Source organism: Sturnira hondurensis, unplaced genomic scaffold, assembly GCF_014824575.4.
Source record: "Sturnira hondurensis isolate 20B ecotype Veracruz unplaced genomic scaffold, ASM1482457v3 Scaffold0014584, whole genome shotgun sequence".
NCBI classification, from domain to species: domain Eukaryota; kingdom Metazoa; phylum Chordata; class Mammalia; order Chiroptera; family Phyllostomidae; genus Sturnira; species Sturnira hondurensis.
In genome coordinates, this window is record NW_028087215.1 from 2,190,050 (window position 1) to 2,216,891 (window position 26,842).

The window sequence follows — 26,842 nt, forward strand, 5'->3', positions numbered from 1 at the left end:
CTCTTTGCATCCATCTTGTTTGGGACTCTCTGTTCTTCCTGGACTTACATATCTATTTCCTTCAGGGTAATAGAGTAAAAATCAGGGTAATTTTATTTCACTATTTTGTCTAACCAACTCAGCTACCCAGCCAGGGCTCATTTGTTCTTATTTTTAGTTTACCAAAACTATGGAAGAGAAGAATTAAAGATCCAGTGAGACTTTAGGCAAGGTATTATTGGTAGAAAAGAATCACAGTCAGTCCTAGGCTCACTTTCCTCAACCAAGCACTGAGTGAGCGATACCTTTGTGGGGAGTGGCTAATTGTGTATGTGATTTTTGTATGAGCTCCTGAACCTCTCTGAGCCTGTTCCCCATAATACAATGGAGATAACAATAATGCCCTTCTAGTGGAAACTGCTGTGATAAGCAAATAAACTATTACACAGTTACAGTCATTCTAGGCTCTCACATTTTTAAAATTTTCTTCCCCAATGGCTTTGTTCTCTCAGTTTACAAACAAACTCACATTTTTCCTATCTAAAACCAATTTAGAAACAACCAAATAAACTATAAAATCAATATAAAAATCCATCCAATGCCTCAAGTTTTACAATGAAATTATACGACAGTAATTGTTATATGGCATTACAGTTACAATAAATTATAAAAACACTAATGCAAGCCCTGGCTGGTGTGGCTCAGTGGATTGAGCCCCAGCCTGTGAACCAAAGGGTCTCTGGTTCAATTCCCAGTCAGGGAACATGCCTGGTCTGAGGACCAGGTCCCCAGTGGGAGACCCAATGAAGGCAACCACATGATGTTTCTCTCCCTCCCTTTCTTCCTCTCTGCCATCTCTCTATAAATAAATATTTTTTAAAAAATTTATGCAAAATGTTTCCTACAAGCAATAAGCATGTTTTCTCTGCTTTACATTCATTGTCTGTGCAGTGTGTACTTTATCTAATGCTTTAAAAAAGTCAATGATACAGAGCAAACATTTCAAAAATTTATATGGAGCCATAAACAACCTGAATAGCTGCAACAATTCTGACAAAGAAGAACAAAGTAGGAGAGATCACAATACCTGGTATCAAACTATATTACAAAGCCACAGTATTGTATGCCAAAACAGTCTGGTATTGGCATAAGAACAGACACATAGAACAATGGAACAGGTATAATACAGAGTGCAGAAATAAACCCAAGTCTCTATGATCAATTATTACTCAACAAAGTGGGCAGAGCATAAAATGGAGTAAAAATAGCCTCTTCAACAGTCTATTGTCCAGGGTTGGGATATCTGGACAGCCACATGCAAAAAAATGAAACTCAACCACCAACTTACACCACACAAAAGTACACTCAAGATGGATAAAAGACTTAACTCTAAGTCACGATACCATAAAAACCCTAAAGAACACAGGCAGGAAAGTCTCAGATATTCCATGCAGCAATATTTTCACCAATATTTCCCCTAGGGTAAGGGACATAAAGGAAAGTATAAACAAATGGGACTTCATCAAAATAAAGAGTTTCTGCACAGCTAAAGAAAACATCAGCAAAATGAAAAGGGAATCAACTATTTGGGAAAATATATTTGCAAATGATACCTCAGACAAAGGTTTGATCTCCAAAATATATGAAGAACTCATAGGACTCCACTCCAGGAAGACAAACAAACCAATTTAAAAAATTGTTAAAGGACTTGACCTGGCTGGTGTAGCTCAGTTCATTGAGTGCGGGCCTGTGAACCAGAGTATAGAGGTTCAATTCCCAGTCAGGGCACATGCCTAGGTTGCAGGCCAGTTCCTAGCAAGGGACTCATGAGAGGCAACCATACATTGATATTTCTCTCCTTCCCTTCTCCTCTAAAGATAAATAAATAAATCTTTTAAAAAAAAGAAAAAAGGACTCAAAAAGACACTTCTCCAAGGAGGGCATACAGAGGGCCTAGAAACATATGAAAGGATGCTCAGCATCACTAGCCATCAGAGATAGAAATTAAAACCACAATGAGATACCACTTCACACCAGTCAGAATGGCCATCACAAACAAATCAACAAACAACAGAAGCTGGCAAGGTTGTAGAGAAAAAGGAACCCTAGTGCACTGTTGGTGGGATTGCAGACTGGTGCAGCCACTGTGGAAAACAGTATGGAATTTTCTCAGAAAAAAACTAAACATGGGAAAAACTGAAATATGGACAAAACTAAAAATGAACTGCCTTTTGATCCAGCAATTCCACTGCTGGGATTACACCCTAAGAACACTGAAACACCAATTCAAGAGAACCTATGCACCTCAATGTTCATAGCAGCATTATCTACAATAGCCAAGTGTTAGAAGCAACTTAAGTACCCATTAGTAAATGAATGGATAAAAAAACTACAGTACATTTACAAAATGGAATACTACACAGCTGAAAGAAGGGAGCTTTTACTGTTTGCAACAGCATGAATGGAACTGGAGAGCATTATGCTAAGTGAAATAAGCCAGGTGGTGAAAGACAAATACCATAGGATCTCACCTTTAAGTGGAACCTAGTCAACAAAACAAACAAGCAAGTAAATATAACCAGAGACACTAAAATAAAGAACAAACTGACAGTAACCAGAGAGGAGGGGGGAGGGGATAATGGGGAGAGAAGGGATGGAGTGATCAAGGAACACATATAAAGGCCACAGGGACAAAGCCAAACACAATAGGATCAAGGGTGGGAGGTGGGGATGGCTGGGAGGAGGGCGGGGAATGGGATCGTGGTAGGGGGAAAATAGAGACAACTGTACTTGAACAACAATAATAAAAAAAGAAACAGAAAAAAGTCATCTGATTATTCACTCATTTCTGAGATAAAGAGTGGAGGGGATATTCAGGTGTAATCAGAACATATTATAGTCATTATTTTAAAATTTCCCAGGAATACATTCCCTTTAATAGTAGAAAAAGTCTCAACCTAGAATTTCACAGGGTGTAACAGTTCTCCTAATGATCGCCACACCCCTCATATCTGAAGTCAACAAATGTGCTTACATTAGACATTTCTAGTCAGCAAAATGCTGTGCTTTCTCTCTCTATATATAGATATATATAATATATATTATATAATACACATATCTATACACACACACAGATAACCATATAAAAAACAACTTCAGTATGCTTATAAGAAAAGCCTCCTCTTCCTATAAACTGGATCCAAAGAGAGCAACAAGAACTTACCTTTTTGACTTACAAAGGTAAGTCAAACTTACAACTTAAACAGGGCAATAGAACAAAAGAACAAACTGGAAAAATATTAAAAGAACACACACACAGGGAAAAAAGAGAAGGGTCAAAAAGAAGGTAACACACAAAGAACAGTTGAGGAGAAAAACTATTAAAGATAAATGAGATGACTATAAGATCACGGGAAAAACACTCATGACCACACAGATTTTGTGTGGAGAGGGTAAGCATAGGGACTGAAAGGCATTTAGAAGAATAAGTGGAAACATACAAAATAATCACCATTCACTCACCTAGATAAAGATGGAAAGGAAAACATGATGTTAAAAAAAAACACCCAAGAAACACATTAAAAAAAAAAGCAGAAATCAATCAGCTAGAGTGTGAAAGCACTTAGGCTAGAATTCAGCTTTCTTCTGACTCTATAGACAAACAGAAAGTTTATGTGGTCATACTTCAAAATATTAAGAGTAATAAAAGTTACATGTAATTCAAACAATAATTATCTATAGTTCTCAACTGAACTAATATCCAGTTCATGAACTTAGGGGGGAAGCTAGAAAATAAGGTAATTAATAAATTAATATTCTATGAAGGCAAAGAAGAACAAGAACCAAGGACACTGATGTTAATACTTTAAAAAGTCATAGGACCTAACAATTACTAATGCCAAGCAGGCATTATGGTGCCAAAAGTTATTTTGTACAGACTATTAGGCTGAGAAGAAACAGGTAAGGCCTCCATAAATCTAACATAAGGGAGTATTTCAGTAATAGAGAATGTGGCAAGATGGTGTACATGAGTATAAAATTAAAATGACTAGTTAAGTTTTGAATTCTAGGAAAAAGAGAAGAATCACAAAATAGGATTCCACAGACAGATTAAAAGTTCGTACATTTAAGTTATTTGGGTCTGACTGGAGGGGGCATGAACAACAGTGCAAGAGCAATAACAAACAGCAACTCGCAACACTGCAGTGTCAGGAAAGACAACACAGAAGTGACAAGGAACACAGCCCCACCTAAACAGCAAATTGCTGCCTTACGGAAACGCAGGCTCAGTGTTACCAGATATTCAGATTTTTCAAGAGAAGTCAAGAATGTAGACTTTATGGGAAATCATAAAATGTAATGTTAGCAATTTAAACTTTTTTTTCAAATCTGCATAGGCCAATATTGTATAAATGCAAGCTACCAGTTTGCAACTCCTTACAGTGCAGATAAAGAGGAAGTCAGAGAAGAATTTTAAGCAGGGGATGACAATTACAGTAGTCTTCCCTTATTTGTAGGGGATACTTCCAAGACCCCCAGTGGATGTCTAAAGCTGTGCTACTCAAACCCTATAGACACAGTTGACCCTTGAACAACATGGGGATTAAGGGTACTCACTCCCTCCTCAGTGGAAAAATCTGCATATAACTTTTGACTCCCCCTAAAACTTAAGTTGTCCCTTGGTATCCAAGGGAAACTAGTTCCAGGACCCCATTGTTACAGAACAGAGCCAAGGGGGGATGTAGGACATACTATTACCAAAAGGACCCCCCACTAGGTTCGCTATGCCCGCTGCCAGAGGAAAGACACCTCTCAATGCTAGAGACTTGTGAAAAGGAAAGGAATTATTTATTTAAAAGCTATGCAGATAGTGACTTAATGTCTTCATTAAAATACTAAAGTCCTTCAGAATACCCACAGACGCACAGTCCTTCCTTCTCCCTCTGCCTTAGTCTGGGGTACTGTGTCTCAGGAAAAGAAGTCCATGATTCCAGCTCCTGGCAGTACCACCTGTGTCGCCACCACAATCTCCAGTTAATCCAAAATCATGTGGCACCTTCTCATGGCCCAACGGCAAGAGTCCTTTCACCCCTTTTCTTCCAGGCACCTCTCCTTCTTCCTAAGCCACATGACAAAAGGGAGCACCCCAAAGTCACGTGGTCCTCACTCTTGCCGAAGATGAGACTGATCCCAAATCTGCCAAAGCCTTGTAGTTCTCCCCTCACGTGGCTGCTGCGTCTGGGTTTAAAAGCCTGCGCCAATCTTCCTCTGCAGCCCCATTTCCACTCCTCCTACAATCGGTTACACCTGACAGCATTCCTGTATTCTTACAGCTTTACAGGGTTGCCATAGTAAGTCTGGGCAGGTGTGGCCCCATGGCACGGAGCCAATCATCTCCAAACTCTCATGCAGATGCTGTAACCAGACAGAGTTGCCTCCCAGTTACATCTTGGGTGGAAGACACTTCCATCCCCCTAGCTCAAAGTGTGGACACAGCTATTTAACATATCTATGAAACCAGTTAAAGGCTACAGATATGTTAAATGACCATGCCAGAAGTCAACTACAAAGCTGTTGCTATGCAAAAGAACTCTCAATGGCCCTGTCCATGTATCCCATCCCCCAACTTATCCTTGGGTGGGGGGGGTGAGGACATCTTGTATATTTTTCTAAAATTTCTTGGACACCTTGAGTTCTGGACCCCATTACAAATCCCTATTTGGGGTCCCCCTCTTGGCCGCACCCTGTTACACCATGAATACCATAATCTGCAGATGCTCAAGTCTCCTATATAAAATGGCATACGTAGATCATGAGGGTATACAGTCTGCCCTCAGCATTCAGACTCCCAACCAAAGATGGTGTTACTGAGCGGTAAAAAATCCACATATATCCCTGGCCAGGTAACCCAACTGGTTAGAGTCATCCGGATATGCCAAGGTTGTGAGTTCACGTCCTGGTGAGGGCACACATTCAAAGAAGCAACCAATGTGTGCATAAGTGGAACAATAAATTGACGTTTCTCTCTAAAAATCAATTTTTTAAAAATCCGTATTAGTGGACCACCGCAGTTCAAATGTATGTTGACCCATCTGTATACGGATCTTTTCTGCTGGTGCCTTAATACTGGAGCAATGAAAGAAAGTCCTCTTTGAGGGTATGTTCAGTTTTTGTTTCAATTCCTTAGAAGTTTGCTAAAGCATCTGCTTGCCTTACTTTTTATAAGGCTAAGTGCTTTAAATGTGATAAGGATTAAAAAATACTTGCTGTATGCATGAATGGCTAGTACCTACCTAACTTAGAGACAAAAAAGTCTTTCAAAACAGGAAATGTTGGGCACAGGTTTCCTGTGGTGGGAAATATGTAAGAATCGAAAGTTCAGGTGCATCTTGCAAAAATGCATTTTAATGGTGGAGTCTTTCCCCATCTGGGGAAAAAAACAGAACTAGTAACGGTTTTTGAATCATAAGTCAGTGTTTACTTGGATGTAGGGTAGGCAATGCAGAACTCCATTCTGTTAAGATAATTAAAAACCTCTTTCCTTGTACTCGAATGTTTATAGCAGTTTTATTCATAATTGTGAAAAACTGGAAACAATCAAATGTCCACAAATAGGGAAGAGGTAAATGGTGTATAACCATACAGTGGAATGAATACTACTCAGCAATAAAAAAAGAACTACCAAAAAAACCAACATGAATGAATCTAAAAACATTATGCTAAGTTAAAGACGCAACACACAAAAGGATACACACACTATGATTCCGTTTATATGACATTCTGGAAAAGGCAAAATTTACAGGGTCAGAAATCAAATCAGTGGCTGTTGCCAAAAGATAGAGATAGGAGACTAACTACAAAGGAACTTTTTGAGGTGATAGAAATGTTCTCAATCTTGATCGTGGAGGTGGTAAAATGACATTACATTTGTCAAGCCTCATAGAACAGTACACCTAAATGGGGGTAACACCCGCATGTAATTACACCCTCAAGGACTGACAATCCACTCCCCCCCAACAAAAATGTTTTCCTTTGCGGGATCCCAACCAAGAGGATGAAACCGGCCCAAAGCGCTCCTCACAGTCCCGAAGGTTTCCGCAGACCCTCCGCCTTGACGGCCGCCGACACCCCGGGGGTAAAAGAGGGGAGTCGGGGAGGGCAGCGAAGAATTCCGCACCTCAGACCGGTCTGCCCAGCCAGACTGCGAGGTAAGTACGCAGGGAGGAGCAGCAAAGATGCAGCAAATGGGCCCCTCACCGCCGCCGTGACGACCCTTTCTGCGACCCTTTCTGCGGATCCAATATTCCCCAGGGCTCCTTACCAATGTTTCCTTCGACCGAGATTTTCTTGATGCGGGTTCCCCCAGAGCTGGTCGCCGGAGACGGGCAGCTCCTCTTGGGCGGGGTGGCCATTCCTAGTCTAGTGGCAGTCAGATGGCGTTTGAGGAAAAGGGCTGGGAAATCCGCACAGGTGCTAGAGCCGCCGCCGCTTCATTCGCCGACCTGTAGGCGGGACCCCGGATCTCCTTAGGCTGGGACCCGCCAGCGCGCCCGGGACTTGATTTTGGCGCGCGGAGGCAGCTGCCGAGGAGGCGGGCCAGCGACGGGGCCACCCGCCCAGCGGGAAAGCCACGCCCCTCCCTCTGAGCAGCTGGTGATAATCCCGCGGGCCCCTCCGCCGGTGCCCGCCAGGGCAAGGGCCGTACCGGCGTGCCCGGAACAGCAGATCGCGCGAGAGCAGTTGGCGCAGCCGGGCTCGAAGTGACGCGTCTCTTCCGGGGACGCCGGGACTTGGGGAGAGGGAGAGTGATTCCTGAGTGGGGTGGTAGCCGAGGGCGGATGGCCGAGGTCTAAAGGGCTTGGCAGGCTAGAGGGCACCTGAGGACGCGTAAGCGCCGCTGAGGGCAAAGGGTGTCGCCTGCTCTCTCACCTGAAGTGGGCTGGACTTTGGAGAACTCGCCTCTCCAGTGGAGCTTGTGCAGAATTGGCTGGACTTGAAACTGAACTTGTCTGGGGAGAAGCAACGTGTAATAGAAAAATTAAACAAATTACCCTGTGTTCTCAGCCTGGAGGATGACCATCAAGCCAAGTGCTGCTAGGCAACCCAGCCAGGCACTGTTTCCAGCTCTTTTCATGAATTAGCTAGGAACTGGGGTGAGCATTTAGGTACTCAGATGCCACCTCACAGATAGCCTTTCCTGATGTCTCATTCCCCACCCCCCTGCATTTGGTTTTGTTTGCGTGATTGTGCTAAAAGAAAGTAAAATATGTCAACCCAAAATATATGCTTTGGCATATTGATGATTTTGAATTAAAGGTATTTGAGAAATAGCCTTCACAAGGACACTCTGTCCCTCCTTCGTCCCACACTGAAAGGTGATAAATCTCCCATGTGAAATGTGCCCTACCTGCACCAGGGATATCCTTGTCACCAGAGATAGAAAATGTAGGGCAGAGCAGGTTGTATTAACAAGCCTGGTTACTTCTTCACCAATTTACTATCCCAAGCCCAGATTCTTTGCTTTGTCCACTCTTTGCAAATTTATTTGTTTAAAAGATGAAAAAGCGCCCTGACTGGTGTAGCTCAGTGGATTGAGCGCGGGCCTGCGAACCACACGATAACGGTTCGATTCCCAGTCAGGGCACATGCCTGGGTTGCAGCCCAGTTCCAGGCAGGGGACTCACCAGAGGCAACCATACATTGATATTTCTCTCCTTCTCTCCTTCCCTTCCCCTCTAAAGATAAATAAATAAAATCTTTTAAAAAAAGATGAAAAAGCTTGCTTTGCTCACCTCAAGTCTCCTATTTTTATGAGGTTTTCATACAAACGAAGTAAAATTTGTTTTTCTCCTATTATTTTTATGTAAATTTAATTATTAGACCAGCTAAAGAACCTAGAAGGGAATAAGGAAACATTTCTCCTACCATGCTTGTGGAAATTAACACACTGGGTATATTTCTGTCCAGCAAGACTATAACTATTTAACTTTGCATGCCCTATACCTGGCACATATATAACAAATACGTATGTATGTTGAATTTTTGAATGCCTACTCGTGCTATGTACTCTGCTAGAACATTCAGCAGGGCACAAAAACAGTGTAAAAATGTCCAGAGGAACTCATTTTTAACATGGTAAAAACAATAACAAAAAAACCTCATAAAGCAGACACTATCCAATTTAGTTCTTACTGAATTCAAATAATCTACAGAAACCAAAGGTTCTGTTTACTTTGCAACTACCATCACATCTAAAATGCATCTAAAGAAGGAGTTCAGAAGATGTGTAAATGGTGACTCATTCTTAGGGACAAAGAGCAGAAATCAAAATATCAATGCATGGGGTGCTCCGGAATAAAAACAGCAAAAATCATTCTTTGGAATTTCCCTGTATTATGTTGTTACACTATTAGTTTATGTATATTATTTTTGCTTTTTCCCTTAGTGATCAGCAGCACGATCCTTGAAATGAAAAAGGCCTAAATGCTTGACGTAAAGGATGGCAAGGAAGCTGGAGAAGATACTAGGTGTTTTATTCCACACCTAAACTTGGGGGGAATCTATGAAATAAGGGCATTGGTAGCTACTGAGAAAGGAATAAAGCAGGATGAATCTCTAAGCCCTTCACACAGGAGGAAAGTGGAACTGAAGAAGCCTCATAAAGATCTGTCACAAATGTTTGGGATTGAGTAGAAGTCCCCAAGTGTGGTTTCCACACACACAAAACACACATACACACACAAAAGAAATGTAGTAACAGTTTAAGCATTGAAAAATTAAAGGCTGCTTTCAAATCTCAGCTCTGTCATTTCTGGCTATAAGAGAAAACTTCAGCTCCTCCAAGCTTAAGAGTGTCCCTAGAAAATACAAAGTCAATGAGGGAAACAGAGAACCTAGCTCTCAACACCAAGTTCAGCAGAGTTTTCCATTTTCCTATATATAACACAAGGAAGAGACCAGAGAGGAGTACTTTGAAAAGGATCTTCCTGAGTTTTGTCCACAATCCCTTATCTGAAAGCAGTATAACCAGATCTATTTCAGAATTCAGAAATTTTTGGACTTTGGAAAATAAATACAGTTGTAAACTATACATATTATGTCACCCTCCCTAACCCTCCTCTGAAGCGTTAAATACACTAGTACTTGGCAGTAAAACTTAGAAGAGTTTTCACATTAAGTGAGATGAAGACTATTAACCTCTGATCCGATTAAGCCTGCACTGAATCAAGAAAATACTTTGTTTTCCAAGCTTTTCAGATTTTTGTGTTGCAAACTAAAGGCAAGGGATTGGAGCACCCAGGCAGTCTTGAGCATATTACTAACTTAACACGTCTTTGCCAGAAAGTCCTTCAGTTTGGGGATTCCTTTTCTCCTGTAGGAGTGCTGCTTGAATGAGACAGGGTCCTGACTGACCACATACAAGTTTATCAAGAAACCTCTAAACCAACTCAAAAAATGAGAACAAATGGGAAAAAAGGGCCCCTGAACATTGTTAAGTAGTGATTACACAGCCCATTCATTTGTATATAGCAACTTAACTTCTGCAAAATTATGTTTATCAACTTCATAACCCTGGCTATAAATTTCTCCTTGCAACCTTCATTATTGCGTAGAAAACAGAAAGATGTAGAAACCATCATAAAGAGTGGAGTGTCCGCATGCTCCTAGCAAATAGCAAAATAACATACTAGGAAGGCATAGTAGCCAGCCATCAGGTCTGTAGAACTCCTTAGGAAAGAAAGCTGTATTTTGCAGCATGCTTGTAAAGGTAAACTTAGGTAAAAATAAATAAATAAATAAATAAATAAATAAAGTAACACTGTATTTATCATGCTGTTTAAAACAAATGTAAAACATGTATTAAACATGGTTAAGCCTTAAAGAAATAATTACTTGTTACCAAAACGCATCATTCAGACATTATATATTTATATTTACAAGTGAGACAAATGAACCTACTTATCAAAGTAATTAATTTTATGAGTATTTCTTCACACAGATGTTTTGTACATACTGTATGTGCAGAAAAACAAGGCATTTTAATTAAAACATAAGACAGTCAACATTGGTGTGGATCAGCATTTCTTCTAGTCTTTTGCTCAAATACTAATAATTAATGACATAGGACTATTGTGGCTACTACCATCAAAATATTTTCAACATGACGGTCCAAACACAAACTCTTTAACCATAAAAACCTCTAAAATAATGATACTCTGGGGATACTCTAAAAGTACACATTTCCTTTTGGAACTTAGGTATCCGGGTAAAATGATTCTCTAATACTACTCATTCTTTAATGATCTGTAGTGGAGACAAAATTTCATAAAATCTGAGCCCATTGATGGAAAGATATAATTTGCCATCTGTTCTCATAGTTACAGTACAGTAGTCCCATCTCATCCACAAGAGATGTTCTAAAACCCCCAGTCAATCCCTGAAAACTTGCATTATACCTAACCCTATATATATTTTTCATATACATATATATATATGCTTTACAGCTTCTCTTTGGCATTCCTGAACTCCCAGCATCACTACTCTTGCACTTTGAGGCCATTAGTAAGTAAAATAAGGATTACTTTGACCACAAGCACAGTGATACCTCCATAATTGACTAACAGGCATGGGTACACTGGACAAAGGGATGATTCATGTCCCGGGCAGGATAGGGCAGGACCAAGTGGGATGGCACAAGATTTCATCATGCTACTCAGAATGGTGTGCAACTTAAAACTGATGAGTTGTTTATTTCTGAAATTTCCCCTTTAAAAATTTCAGACCACAGTTAACCATGGGTAACTGAGGATAAGGGGGCACTACTATATATTTAAATACCAAAAGGACTGGTTTCAAGGTCAAAGCATATTTTGATTTTGATTTTAGAGAGAAGGGAGGGACAACCATCAATCATTGTCCCACTTCTTTATGCATTCATTCACTGGTGGATTATCGTGTGTGCCCTGAGATCAAACACAACCTTGGTGTATCAAGATGACTTTCTAACCAACTGAGCTACCCGGCCAGGGCCATATTGTCTTTAAACCCTAGTCATGATCAGTGACTTACACGATTTCTGAGCTTTAGTTTTCTAGTATGTAAGACTAATATACTACTTCCAGGGTTGTTGTAAACATTATTAAAAAATAATGCCTAACAAATTTTAAATGGTCAACATACTCCAAATACCCTCGATATTTCTCTAGGAATGTGTTCAGTGTGGGAATATCTATAGCAAAAAAAAAAAAAAAAAGCAATACAAAGTCAGAATCCATGGCCAAACATAACTATTTATTAATTTTTGTAATAAACATCATTCTCCCTTTAAAAAAACCTAAATTTAAATATTTCTTCCAATCCCATCACTTACAAGTCTGTATACATTATTTACATCTCTCAAAACATGTTATAGATTTTCAGACATTCAGTATCCTCTTTGAAAACAAAAATGATAAAGCAGTTAAACTTTGATCAGTAATAACTACAATTTGAGTAATAATTTTGGCACAGTGTACAACACAGCATCCATATTACATTTCATATTTTAGCCCGTTTTTCCCCTTTCAGCTACTTTGAGAAACTGTCTATGTCCAATGGAGCAGGACCCCTGTCTTTATACATTCTCTGCAATGCGTGTAAAATGTTGATGCTGCGCCTATATTTCCATTCTATGGCACTGGCAGCATTCTGCTTTTGTCCTCAGAATCGATTTCAGCTCAGACTTTTAAGTGTTCTCATCTATATACTGTATTCGCTCTCAAAGCTAGATTTCATGACATTGTTTCTAGATAATTTTAAGTAATAATGTATTAGAAATGTTCAACTAGAATAAAAGTGTTCCCCCACAAGACTAGCGCACTCAGCACCCTAGTTATGCATGTATAAAAATAACAAATACAATTTAGTGGCTTTAAAAAACTATTTCCCCTAAAAATAGTTATCTCAGCAGAATAATTTAAGGAGAAAAGTGTTCTTAAAATGAAAATGTACTAATCTAATCTATTTTACAACCTGCACAGTTAAGTATTTCAGAAACAAGAGAAAAAATGTGCAAACCAGTAAGAAACACAATAACATATCAGAGAAATTAAATATTAACAAAATTATTAATTTAGATCACGAGTGGTCTCAACTGCAATGACATATTTAAAGAAAGCTGTCAACAACAATCAATGCCTCTAGAATTAGCATCTTTCAACAGTTCAGCTAAAACCCACGTACTGACAGCAAACACAGAAGCTCTGACAATGAGGACCTGCACTACCCACCTGCTTTGTTTTCCAAGGGGGTGTGTTTGGGCTGGTGGGAGGTACAGAAGTCAACAGCAGTAAGGAAGCAATTTGCCTCCAAAAAGAAGGGGATGACAGGTAAACATAAAGCTGGGAAAGCCCGGAGACTTCACTATCCATCTTTGAAAACTGAAATCCAAAGTCATCCATTGTCGAGTATTATACGTAGAAAAAGAAATTTGCATCACACCAACAAAATTGAGAATACTCAGTATTTTAATCTGCATTTTCTCTCTTTAGTCAAAATTTATGTATCAGTTCAACTACAAATAGCATACGTGGAGCACACTTTTATAGCTTCGAAATGAATTCTTCCATTTGATTAGCTCTTTAGGAAAACCCTAGAAATTCAAATTGTCTGTAGTCAGAATTGTGATTACATCTCAAACTTAAACTTTTTCATTAAATCCTGAGATAGTTTTCCCTCTGAGTATGCATCTCAGACACCACTAAACTGACAGCTGAACAACAGTAATTCCTATGGTGAATCTCAACATTATAACAAAACTTATTTAAATTACTTTAGAAATGGTCCTTAAAATGTAGGTCTAGAGTAGGGTTTCTAAGAATTGGTGTATTCTTTAATATTCCAGATACATTTCAAAATAACTAAAGTTTTTTTCCTGGTATGCAGACACATTTTCAAATTATAAATAGACGTCTGGTCCCATAGCTTTTAAAGAGACATTCACAATTTTAAAGTTTTAAGTGATATATGAAATGGTTATACAATTTTAAATATTTTATCAATGATATGTAGGCTTAAAACTCAGCCTAATTAATATATAAAATTTAATCCAATTTCTTTGTAAAATGCTCTCTAGTCTTTAAATTCAAATTGTTCATCTGGGTGAAAATTTTTTTTAAAAAAGGAATGGAGGTAAAGGCTGTTGTTTCCTTAGACTACTTATATTTTAAATATGGGATCCACTTTTTTCTTACTATTCCTTCAATCAAAACAATTTTACAGTAGTCAAGATGGAATTCAAGAATTATCAGGGAAAGGAACAAAAAACAAAATAAGATAAGGACTTTGACTTTTTATTATTATATTTCACTGAAAAATAATTCAACTAAATTAAAAAAAATAAATCTTATACATCCAAATGATATAGTCTATACTTCAAAGTAGTGACATTTATTAAATGATGCTACCTATGCTCAAAACATTGTCTTCTGCAAGTTCAGAACCTATGGCACATTCTTCTGAACTTCTCTAATGGTTTAGCGCTAAAGAAAACAGCAAAACAGAGACAGTTTGGTGAATGAGACAGGTCACATTATTTGTCAAAAACAGTTTTTGGTGCAACTAAAATGATAAAATAGATCCTCTTGCATAGTCACAAAATGGTTCTCAAGGCATCTTTGAAAGCATTCCCAAAACTCTATACCACTGCAGCATAAATGGAGGACGTAGTGCTCCCAAAGGAACCACCCTGAAGATCGACTCTCATTTGGATGTTGAAGGTATCACACATTTATTTTAAAAGTCCTACAACTTAGTAATTGCATCTCACTTATCTTACCATTTCAGTGGTTATCAAAACCTCTCTCAGAGAGGGTGTAGACAAAGGTATAAATGAAATCTATCATTGTGCTATTTTCCCATAAGCAAGGAAAATGCTAATACATAAAATGGAGTCTGGTAGATTACATGTAAAATATAAATATCCACATCATCTGTACTTCCTGAATATAAGCAATTGTAGTGCTTTATCCTTCCTGATAAAACAGGCCATAATTCAGTCTGAGATACATTGCACACCACATGTCATCTCAAACCAAATATATTTTATGCTGACCATTTAGAATTTCCAAATGACAACGGTAAAAAGCGATAGCAACCTAAAATCTTTCAATTTCAGATAAACTGACCTCCAAACAGTTAGTTTACATACATGCTTCTGTTTTAGTGCAGTTTAATGCAATGGGTTTTATAAGGAACAGAGTAATCAAGTCAGCAAATGAAAGCCAGTAGCACCATCTACTGCTAACCTAAAGATTTTCACTTTCTGTTATCAACTTCTCTCCAACACCATTACTCCATCACTTAAAATAATTCCTGAAACTTCCTTCATACCAACATTTAACCAAAGCATTGTGAAAATAATATTATGTTAACTTACTACTTTGTATTTTATGCTTTTGTTAGCAGATGAGAAAACCAACTTCTGTTTTACAACTCTGTATAAAGAACAGGGGGGAAATCTTTATCTTGGTTATTTATAAACTTAATAAAGAAATCTGGAAATAATCCAATAAGCAGTTATAAGCAAGCTCTGCTGCAGAGCCAAGATTTGATCCTTATTTTGTATCTCACTGATGCTCACGAGAACTGACTGAATCAAAGCCATTTTTTTAAATTAAATCACTTATTTCTCACATGCTCTGGTGAATGTCTCCCTACTTGTAGCCATGTAACAGCATGTACAATGCCAGGTCTCTCCCTGGGAGAACTTCCCTATTTGTTACCATATATACACATACATAACTCATTACTTCCCAATAACTCTGTTTAAAGGAATACTCAGAAGCAGGCACCTGAGATTCTGGCACAGTGACAACAAACTTCTATATATATACAGTGGGAAAGTAGGTCCTACTACTAAACATTAATCTATAGAAACATTTTTGCATTTTTACAGTGTACTGTATAAGGCTTAAAAGAGCAAGAACAATTTTTCACGATTCTCTCTACACTTGGCTACTGCAACCCTGTTGTTACTAGGTTGATCCAAAGTCAAATGCACTATGAAAGACTACTTGAGTAATCGTGCGCTTCATTTTCCTAAATAGATAAGACCCCAATCATTTGATAGCAAATTTTATTTTTGAATCAACATATAATGGTTGATGTTACATATTTGGATACTAAAAGATTTTTTTAAGGAAATCAGCTGGTTGTCACTGCTAGTTGTCACTATAAACATCACCAGTGAATGTTCAATGTATTTGTCCCTGCCTGTCCCTCCTGTTAACTTCTACTGTTGGTACTTGGAGAATAACTGCTACCAATAAAGTGGAGAACAAGGCAGTTCCTAGTGATCACAACTGAATGGCATCAAACTCTATCACTGCCCTACTTGTCAACAGCAAAAACAAAACTGATTTCATTTTAGAGTCTTTTCTAGGTATTTTCAGAGCAAGATTTCTCTTCTACAAGGGAAAAATAGATTTTTCTAAATGAAGGATGCAGATTTACCAGGAATGACAAATTTTTTTAAAAGTCTGAAAAGTATGTATCTCAAGAATAAGCTGAATTGGAAATGTTAATATTTATTTTAAAAACTAATTTTCAGAACTTGGGAATAATTCACTAGAAAGTCATGGAAAATAAAATAAACTTAGTAACTACTGAATTAGCACTTTCATTATTTGATATCACTGCAAAAAGTATTTCCTTTCACAGTGAAAATCGGAAGTCAGAATGCTTCAAGTTGGGCCTAGAATATACCGTTATCATTTAAAAATGACAGGCAAACACCAGCTCCATTCACTGAAAGGGAATGCTGAAAAGTGGTCAATTTCTCCAAACAGTCCTTGAATCCCATATTTAATATCTATACCTAAAATTAGTAATTTATTTTAACTTCTCATGGAAGTTGATTCCTAAAAAAGAAAAGTCTCTGAGACTCTGCTTATAAGAAACTGATTAAAATTTTCATGCCATTCTATGCAAGGGTTTTAAGACAGGACCTTCTGAAACTTGATTTCGCATACTTAATTCCATTCCCAACTCCCCATACAAACTAACTGCGCCCACCCCCAGCAACAAAACACACCTCCTTCCTATCCCTGCTTCTTCATGGTAGAAGGGGATTCTGCAGATTTATGGCTAATTTGGCAATTGTTAAGAAACCTCACAGTTCAGCATCACCTCTGAAGATGGCAAACCTGTATATAACCTGAACATTCACACCTACAGTGCAGTTAACATGTTGAAAGAAGACAAAATGCAATAGGAATTGCATTTCAACATCCTCAAGTCTCAGTTATCACAGATATCAAGAGATGGAAAAAGGCCTGCTTATAAAACTTGAAGCATTTGTTGAACAAAATTACTATTAATATAAAAACAATTAAGAAATACTAATTTTTTATGTTCTACATGCACAACTTTATTAATTGTGTTTTCTCAATGTAGTAAAAGCTGGAGATCATCAATTTAGGTAAACTATGGCTTTTAGCATAGATATTTTAAAACATAAATCAGTAAGTGCCCTGGGTAGTAATCCTAATATTGTTTCAAGCCCTGTTTGGTTCTATGTCTGTGCTTTGCACCTCAGAAGTGAGCCTGCCAAGGCACTTAAAAACATAAGTCTTTTGGGGACTTCAAATATTGGCCACCATTTACACAACACAGACCCCATCCATCAGCAGTCCAATCAATAAGCATTTTCTTCCAACACATAATAGCATCAGAAATTCCACAAGTAACCAAAACCAAGTTAAAAAAATACCATATGCCACTAACACAAAAATTTACCCCTATCAAATGTATAGAGAATGATTCTTGGCTTCCTCTAGCAATAGAATATAATTTTATTTATTCAGAATCAAGAAAAAACAATGCAAACAAGCCCCCCAAAACTAAGACAAAGCCACTGAGATAAAATAAAATACAATGAAATCTAAATAAGCCCACACAACTGCATTTGAGGAATAGTTCTGCGTCCTTTATCTGTCCTTTGAGGTGAGTTTTTCAATCAGTTCTTGGAGTGGTGCAAGTTCTCTTCTGTCAACGAGGTTGAATTCCTGTGCATGATAAAGAAAGGCAGAAAAAATAGCAAAAACATTATTTATATCTCCGTCCAAAGCAGATTTCTATTACTACTGGTTGGAAATTAACTTTTACAGTAAACAAAAGTAAAACAATTTTTAAGTTTCTAGTCTTTATCTGTCTTAGGCAAATAACTTAACCATTTCTGATATTGTTTTATATATATAATAATATTAGGATAAATCCTCCTACCTCATAAAATTATTATGGGACCAAATGTGATATTACAAGTTAACCACTTCAAGTAATCCCTGGCACAAAGTAAACAATAAATGGAACTGCAGCTCTCTGTTAAAAGGAATTAAGTTGGGCACCATTTAGACATAGTCAACTGAGTAGAAACTAAAAAATACAGCATCTCAGACAAACTTCACATTAAAAGAATTAGTTTGTGTTATACACAAATCTGTAAGCTATCATGAGATGTGTCATTCTAAAGTTCAAGTCTGAATAGATTTCCCCTTACTAAACTATAATAAATAGAGGCTGTCTATACTTCTGATATTCTGCCATGATAGGGCATTCTGAACTCCCAATTTCACTGATTTATTAAATCCATCAGGTGCCAAACACTGCAGTAAGTGTTGAGGAGAAGCATTAGGGGGCATTTAATAATAAGCTTACCACTAAGATTTGTGCGGTCTGGACCAAGAACACAAATGAATATATGGTATGACTAAATTATTAAATTTTATTTATTTTTTAATATATTTTATTGATTATACCATTACAGTTGTTCTATTCTCCCCCTTCACTCCCCTCCACCCTGCACACCCCCTCGCCCACCCTTCCCCCACTTTAGTTTATGACCACATGTCTCAAGTTCTTTAGATTCTATATTTCCCCCACTATTCTTGTCCTCCCCCCCTGTCTATTTTCTACCTACTGTCTATGCTATTTTCTGTGCCTTCTCCCCCCTTCTCCTCCTCCCGCTCCCCTGTTGCTACCCTCCATGTGTTCTTCATTTCTATGGTTCCACTCCTGATCTAGCTGTCCTCTTGGTTTGCTTTTGTTTTAGGTGTGGTTGTTAATAACTGTGAGTTTGCTGTCCTTTCACTGTCCATATTTTTCATCTTCTTTTTCTTAGATAAGTCCCTTTAACATTTCAGATAATAAGGGCTTGGTGATGATGACCTCCTTGAATTTGACCTTATCTGAGAAGCACTTTATCTGTCCTTCCATTCTAAATTAAAGTTTTGCTGGATAAAGCAATCTTGGCTGTGGGTCTTTGGATTTCATGACTTGGAATACTTCTTTCCAGCCCCTTCTTGCCTATAAGGTCTCTTTTGAGAAATCCGCTGATAGTCTGATGAGAACTCCTTTGTAGGTGACTGTCCCCTTATCTCTTGCTGCTTCTAGGATTCTCTCCTTCATTTTAATCTTGGGTAATTATGATGTGCCTTGGTGTGTTCCTCCCTGGGTCCAACTTCTTTGGGACTCTTTGAGCTTCCTGGACTTCCTGGAAGTCTATTTCCTTTGCCAGACTGGGGAAGTTCTCCTTTATTATTTGTTCAAATAAGTTTTCCACTCGTGGCTACTCCTCTTCCCCTTCCGGTACCCCTATAATTCGGATGTTGGAACGTTTAAAGATGTCCTGGAGGTTCCTAAGCCTCTCCTCATTTTTTTGAATTCTTGTTTCTTCATACTTTTCTGGTTGGTCGTTTTTTTCTTCCTTCTGGTCCACTCCATTGATTTGAGTCCCAGTTTCCTTCCCATCACTATTGGTTTCCTGTGCCTTTCCCTTCATTTCAATTAGTTTAGCCTTCATATTTCTTCTAGTTTGTGACTATGATCAAGCAGTTCTGTAAGCATCCTGATCACCAGTATTTTGAACTGTGCATCTGAGAGTTTTGCTATTTCTTTTTCGCTTAGAGTTATTGGCTCTGGGGCTTTGAGTTCTTCTTGAGCCATATTTTGGACTGTTCGTGCCTGTTACATATGAGGAGCAGAGCCCTAGGTGTTCACCAGGGCCAGGTCACTCAGTTGCCGGGTTGTGATGCTGTATGTGGGGACGGAGTCAAAGGAAAGCAATGGCGGTCCCCTCTGCCTCCTCCCATGGCCAGGGCAGCGCGGTCCGTCCCACTGCTCACTCCTCTGCTGGGTTATCTGTGCGCAAATGTGTGACCGAGGTCAGCGTACCCTGCACCCTCACTGGGTCCGCGCTGCTACCCTGGCTGCCTGCATGCCTGGGTCTGGGTCGTGGGATCTTTCCTGCCTGACCCTGCTCCACTGCTGGCTCCACCCCTCTTTCTGGTCCCGGTTGAGCGGTTCATTGTTGTTGGACTTCTGTATAGTTCAATTTTCTGTTCTTTGGCTGCGCCTTTGTTTACTAAACCTTTGTTGTATTCAAACTTGGTTGTGGGAGAAGGCACAGCATTTCCACCTACACCTCCATCTTGGCAGAGGTCTAAATTATTAAATTTTAAATTAAGCTAATTTATTATTAAGTAAAACATGTTCTATTCTCCTACCTTGACAAAATATACCTTTACAGTGACCAGGAGAGAAGATTCAAATTTAGAATTCTCAAGACTCCTCAGAATTCTTCACTGTAAAGTAGTGACAGGAAGAGAGCCAGTCCCTGACCCTCAGCAACCTTGCTGGTTTCCCAACCCCCAGCTCCATCCTGTTGTTACAGGGCTTCAACACGCATGAGTGTGGACACCCTGTCTGGCTTTAGAGGTAATGCCACACACCCTCACCAACAGCTGCCATCTGACTATGCAGTGGGTCTAAAGGTATACACATCAGAAATATGACCTTCCCTCAAAAGAAGAGATGCAAAGAAAAGATCCACGCAGACCCTGGAAATAGGCTTGGGACCAGTTGGCTGGGAATTCTGAAGTGGAAGCACACACCAGAAGGGACCTGGGTAGGTACGTGGTTGACCCTGTGGATTCTTCACTCTGTGGGGAGGAGTCCAACTGGAGAAGAGCCAGGGCAGGACTTTCTAAATGGAGAGGCCAAGGGCTTCTTCAATTACGGGCTGATACTGCATAACTAATTGCATAACCATATTGGACCCACCTTTAAGAAGGGCACAGTATCCTGAGCTGTAAATAGGCCCAGATGTGGTAAATGCCATGTATCTTCCCCCTACTATTTGCTGAGATTTGGGAGACACTGTACTTTAAGATCATACTGTAAGGTAAAACTAACCCTTCTGGTAGGACCATATCCGCCCGTAAACCACTAAAACCTAAACTTCGTCAATCATGTCTGCCTAAACCAAGGCACAGATAAAAGCTTTAGGGTACCACTTTCTTTGTTTCCATGGGTATCTGTACGTGGAATACCATAGTAAAGTAACTGCTCAGAGCAACAGTTTAGGCTTGCTACTATCTCCTAATACGTGTTTACATAGGTGAAACTGAGACACAAAATGTGTGCCTCAATGTGAGGAGTGTGTAGACAGGGAAAAAGACACATTTTTCTTTAGTGGAGATGGGTCATGGAGAAGGCATTTATAAGTATATGCCCAAAGATATACAAAACAACACAGAACCAACCTCTGGACTTCTCCTGCCTACCATAAACCCCTCTCAACCTCCACCAAGGAAAAAAAAGAGCTGGTCAGCTTATCTTTTCCACCTATTCTTCACTCCTGGCTCTTAGGTCTCTAATTGTTATAGCAGGGTGAGACTATCTTCATTCTTCTTAACCTCACTCTAAGACCACTTCTCTGAGAACTAAAAAGAGAAGGAAAAGGAGGTCAACTAAGGAGTCAGATCAAAGACTAATTAATGGACCTCCTGGAAGAGCAACACTCTTTGGGACATTTTCCCCTCTTGAAACATAATGGACAGTACCTAACTTAAAAATTATTCAGAATGCTGGAAAAAAGACAAGAAAAACAGAGGAGGGGGGAGAAGGTATGATATTCAAAGCCCATTGCCAGGACAGAGTATGCTAAAAACATTCCCAGGTGGCCAGGAATTGAGGGTTTAGAGCAGTAGGAGGAGTGCTAAAAAGCTCAAGAGATCGAGTTCATCTATAGGTCTGCCAAACTAGCCATGTTCCTCATCCAGCCCCTCCTCGTCAGCCTGTTAACTGAAACAAATCCAAGGCAAGAATTCTGAAAAGGCATCTTATTTGGACTTGTATGCCACCAGCTTGGAGATGAACGGAATTCAGAAACATGGCAAATATAGAAAAGAAAGACTAAAGAGCTATAGCAAATTTTATCCTTACGGTGTGAATACAGTTTTTACCTCAGATAACTATCTACAACTAGTTATCTGTAGATAACTGCTTTTACTGAACAAAAAAGGCCTCCCAATCGAACTTACCTGGACAAAAAAGATAAAGTGCTTGAAAGATGTATTCAGATGCGCCTCCTCCTGAAGCTGAATCACAGGGTCGAAATGCTGATGATAAATGTGTGCATAAACTCTAAAGAGGCGTTTGAGTATAGTTTTTGCCACAGACATGAAGTTCTTCGGGAAAGGGACCCCTGGTAAATAGATAAACAACCCCAAACTATTAACAAGAGACAGGCAATATGAGTTTGCCAGCAAATGGCAACATAAATCACCAAGATAAGACTGAAAAGAAGTACTTATGAATTACTACTTAATAAACCCACTGTACTTTTCAGAAATTCTCAACATATCATGAAAGAAAATAAACTTCAAAACTTGTATGGAATAAAAACTAGTCTTCTTCAGGCCCTGGCTAGTGTGGCTCAGTGGATTAAGTGCCAGCCTGTGAACCAAAGGGTCACTGGTTCAAGTCAGGGCACATGCCTGGGTTGTAGGCCAGGTCCCCAGTAGGGGGCACACGAAAAGCAACCACACACTGATGTTTCTCTCCCTCTCTTTCTCCCTCCCTTCCTCTCTCTAGAAACACATAAATAAATAATCTTTAAAAAAAAGAACTAGCCTTCAGTATAGCCTTTAGTTTATCATACTTTACTAAAATGAAATAAATGAATGCCTAAAATGATCATGGAGCTAAAACTCATACTCAGGTCCTCAGATTTTGTAACATCACATCTTAATAAAAATATATGCTCAACACAAATAATGTATTAACTATACTCATTTTTGTTTAAATGCTTGCAATATATTTTTAAATTATTCTCTATAAGAATTATTTCATTACTACTCCAGGTCTCTATTTATCCTGTAAAATAGCTGCAGTATCTGCTCAATTAGGCTCATTGTTACGAATTACAGCATTAAGAAAAAAAACTAGAATAATACAAAATTCCATATACTTTGTTGCTCTTGCTAAATAATCCATACTGGCCAAACACAGGCCAAACGCCAGTACTCCTGGGTTCAATGTCTTCCTATCACCTGTTGCTCATTTAAAAATAGTATAGAGATCACAAGAAAACATAGCACAAACCAAAATAAAGGGACATTAAACAAAACAGCATGCCTACACTCTTCAAAAATATCAGTGTTGTGGAAGTCCACAAAAGACAGATGAATGCATATTCCCACATTAAGGAATGCTAATGAGACACGACAACTGAATGAAAAAATGTTGGAAGATTTCTCTTGCTCTAAAGAGTATTATTAGGAAAAATCCAAATAAGATCTGTAAATAACTGTATCACTCTTAATTTCCTGATATTGATAGTTACACTGTGATTTTCTGAGGAAATATACATGGAAGCACACAGGGATAAAGGGGCATCACTTACTCCCAAATAGTTCAGAAAAAGGAAAGAATGTCTGGGGAGAGAGAGAAAGCATATGTGGTAAAATGTCAGCAACTAAAGAACCTGGAAGAAGGACAGACAGGGATTCTTTGCATAGTTCTTGCAAATTTTCTAAAAATCGAAAATTGGATCAAAATTAAGTCGAAAAATATATTATGGGGAATAAAAGATAAGGTGAGGGCACTTATCCAAAACCATTATGATGTATATAAATAAAGCAGCCATGAAAAATAGACCTTAATTACATGAAAGCATTCAATAAACGTGTTTAGCCCTGGCTGGTGTGGCTCAGTGGACTGAGTGACAGCCCTCAAACCAAAGGGTCACCAATTTGATTCCTAGTCAGAACACATGCCCGTGTTGAGGGCCAGGTCCCCAGAAGGGGGTGTGCAAGAAGCACCCACACACTGATGTTTCCCTCTCTTCCTCCCTTCCCTTCTCTCTAAAAATTAATAAAATCTTTTTACAAAATTTTTAAAAAATAAATTTGTTTAAAACAGTCCATAATAATAGCAACTATTTACATTACTGTCTCCTCCACAATACCCATCCACCAAAATCTAAAGGCTATTATGAAATACAATCAAAAGTTACTTATTGTTAAAAAAGCAAATTCTTACTTTTTTCAGAAAATACAGTTGTAAGAAATTTGAAAAGGTAAAAATCTTATGAACTGTCTAGATGTGAACAATTTCCACTTGAAAGGCCAGCCCTTAAGAACAAATATTAAAAAGCAATAGACACTCAGTTGGTAACAGGCCAATTGCTCACATCTTGTTTTCTTTTCACTTAGCTTGATTTCAGTCTATAAATCACACCGTGGGGCATAGTCAAACTCCCTCTTTGCCACAGATATAATGTAAAACTGGATATAAGTCATATAAACTCCTTCCCTAAACAAGAAATGGATGTCACTGTTGCAGATGACACTGGCTGCCTACCCAATAGCCGGTCTCTTTTTCCCCATAACACAGGCCAGATTTTGTCACTATCTGACTTAATGCTGATCTTCTCATTGTTTAAAAAACAGGGAGACTTACCTTAATGATCATGATAAATTAGTATGAAAAAGATAGAAGGCTTTTAAATGTATAAGATTAGAAATATCTTGATAAATATGGTAACCTAATATGGTTCCTGGAATAGAGAAAAAATAAGCTCCAGAAATATATAAAATTAGATGAATCATGATGGATTCCAATTATACAAAACTACTGTACCTATTTTTGAAGGAAATAATGTTTCATCATCCAACTGGTCCTGAACCCAAGTCATCAAGTAATCAATATACTTTGGTGCCGAGCATTTAATCGGCTTCTTTATGTTTGTTCCATCTGCCCAATGATACTCATATCTGCATTGGAAAAATAAAAAACACACAGAATATTAGTATACACCTATACACAATGTGTATATTTTTTATATTATACATGTATATGTTATGAATGTATATAGGACATGTCTTAAATAATCTATTCCTCCAAATAGATTTTTACAATTGGCATTTTAATTTAATGTTTTCAAATGGCTACTGAATTATTTGGCATTTATCACAATCCACCAAGCTCATTTTTTGTTTCTACGCTCTCCTCCCATGTTTTAATTTTATTACGTAGCTTTCCCTCATATACGAAATGTATATGTTAGACTCATAAACTGCCATAATAGAAAGCCTAGCTTACTGCCCACTTCTATGATGACCATCCTCAATTTTTGTGGTTGTTTTTATTCCTTGGTATTTCTAAGGAAAGGAGGAAGGAAGGAAGGATTATTTCTCATTTCTGCAGTGTATTTCTTTTAATTCTCTCAGAAGCCTTTTTTTAAAAATTGCTTTTAGAGAGAAAGGAAGTAGGGGGAGAGAGAGAAAGAAACATGAACAGGAGAGAGAAGCATTGACTGGCTGCCTCCTGTACATTCCCAAACCAGGGATTGTAGGCCACACTGAACCTGGGATGAAACCTGCAACCCAGAGATGTGCTCTGATGGAGAACTGAATTCTCAACCTTTCCATTACTGGAGGACGCTCCAAACAACAGCCACACTGGCAAGGCTGCACTTCTACAGTGTCTTTATGGAGATCCTATGCCTGTTATGTTTGAAGAATTGGGTATATTCTTCCTATACCAGCTATGTAGATTAAGGTTTCTGTGAAGAAAGTGATCAGAGAAGTATTCTAACTGGCAGTAATTCTCCCTAATTCACAGGAACAAAATACTGGTGTATAAAATACCAGTCAATTACAAAGGGGAAGAAATTGACAAATCTGAGATGAAGGCATCTTGCAGGCACCTTACTAACATGATAAGGTAATCAGGGTTAATGATGGCATGGTCAAAATCATGAGCCTTCTGACATGACCCACTAAGAAAAAAGTATCATTTCTCTGAGCTCCTGCCAAGAATGTGTATAATTGTACTCACAGGCATGAATTACCAGTGAAAGAACACAGACCAAAATCAGCAAAGAGAAATAGCAAACCAAATGACATGTGGAGGAAACCACGAGCAAGCTTCTGACAGTCCTGTCCCAGGGGAGTCACACAGGCTACCCTTAATTCCCCCAGGATTGAATCGTGGTAACACATGCTAAATACTGTTTGCCAGGGAAGTTCATTAGAGACTTAGAGTCCAGGTTTTTTATTTGGGGGGCAGGGGGGATAGTCAAGAAGGCACCCTCTGCATGACACACTAAAACTCCAGATGCCCAGAAAAAAAATGTAAGCCGTATCACTTGTTCAGTTTAGGCACAGTGAGCCACTCTTAACTGTTAGGATTGTGAGAACTCTTCAGAAATACAACTTGTAAGCCATGGCTGGTGTTGCTCAGTAGACTGAGCACCAGCCTGCAAACCAAGGGGTTGCAGGTTCAATTCCCACATCAAGGCACATGCCTGGGTTGCAGGCCAGGTGCCCAGGAGAGGGCGTGTGAGAGGCAGCTACACATTGATGTTTCTTTCACTTTTTCTCCCTCCCTTCCTCACTCTATCTAAAAATAAACAAACAAACAACAAAAAAGACTTCCAGCCAAGATGGAGGTGTAGGTGGAAATATTGTACCTCCTCGCACAACCAAATTTAAGGACAACAAAGATTTAGAAACAAAAACACAAACAAAACAGACAGAAA

At 38.7% G+C, this 26,842-nt stretch overlaps 2 protein-coding genes across 2 annotated transcripts in view; both read right to left on the reverse strand.

Moving 5' to 3' along the window:
• The window catches only part of DCK (deoxycytidine kinase), a 38,720-nt gene extending 31,093 nt beyond the window's left edge, over positions 1-7,627 (reverse strand). The window contains exon 1 of the mRNA XM_037063450.1: positions 7,301-7,627. Within this exon, the coding sequence (XP_036919345.1) occupies positions 7,301-7,391 (91 nt within the window). The 5' untranslated portion in view covers positions 7,392-7,627. The remainder of the gene's footprint in view (positions 1-7,300) is intronic.
• A 5,633-nt stretch (positions 7,628-13,260) lies between these two features.
• MOB1B (MOB kinase activator 1B) overlaps positions 13,261-26,842 on the reverse strand; it is a 48,326-nt gene continuing 34,744 nt past the window's right edge. The window contains exons 4-6 of the mRNA XM_037063451.1: positions 24,940-25,073; positions 22,338-22,501; positions 13,261-18,023 (exon numbers count right to left, since the gene is read on the reverse strand). Of these exons, the coding sequence (XP_036919346.1) occupies positions 17,946-18,023; positions 22,338-22,501; positions 24,940-25,073 (376 nt within the window). The 3' untranslated portion in view covers positions 13,261-17,945. The remainder of the gene's footprint in view (positions 18,024-22,337; positions 22,502-24,939; positions 25,074-26,842) is intronic.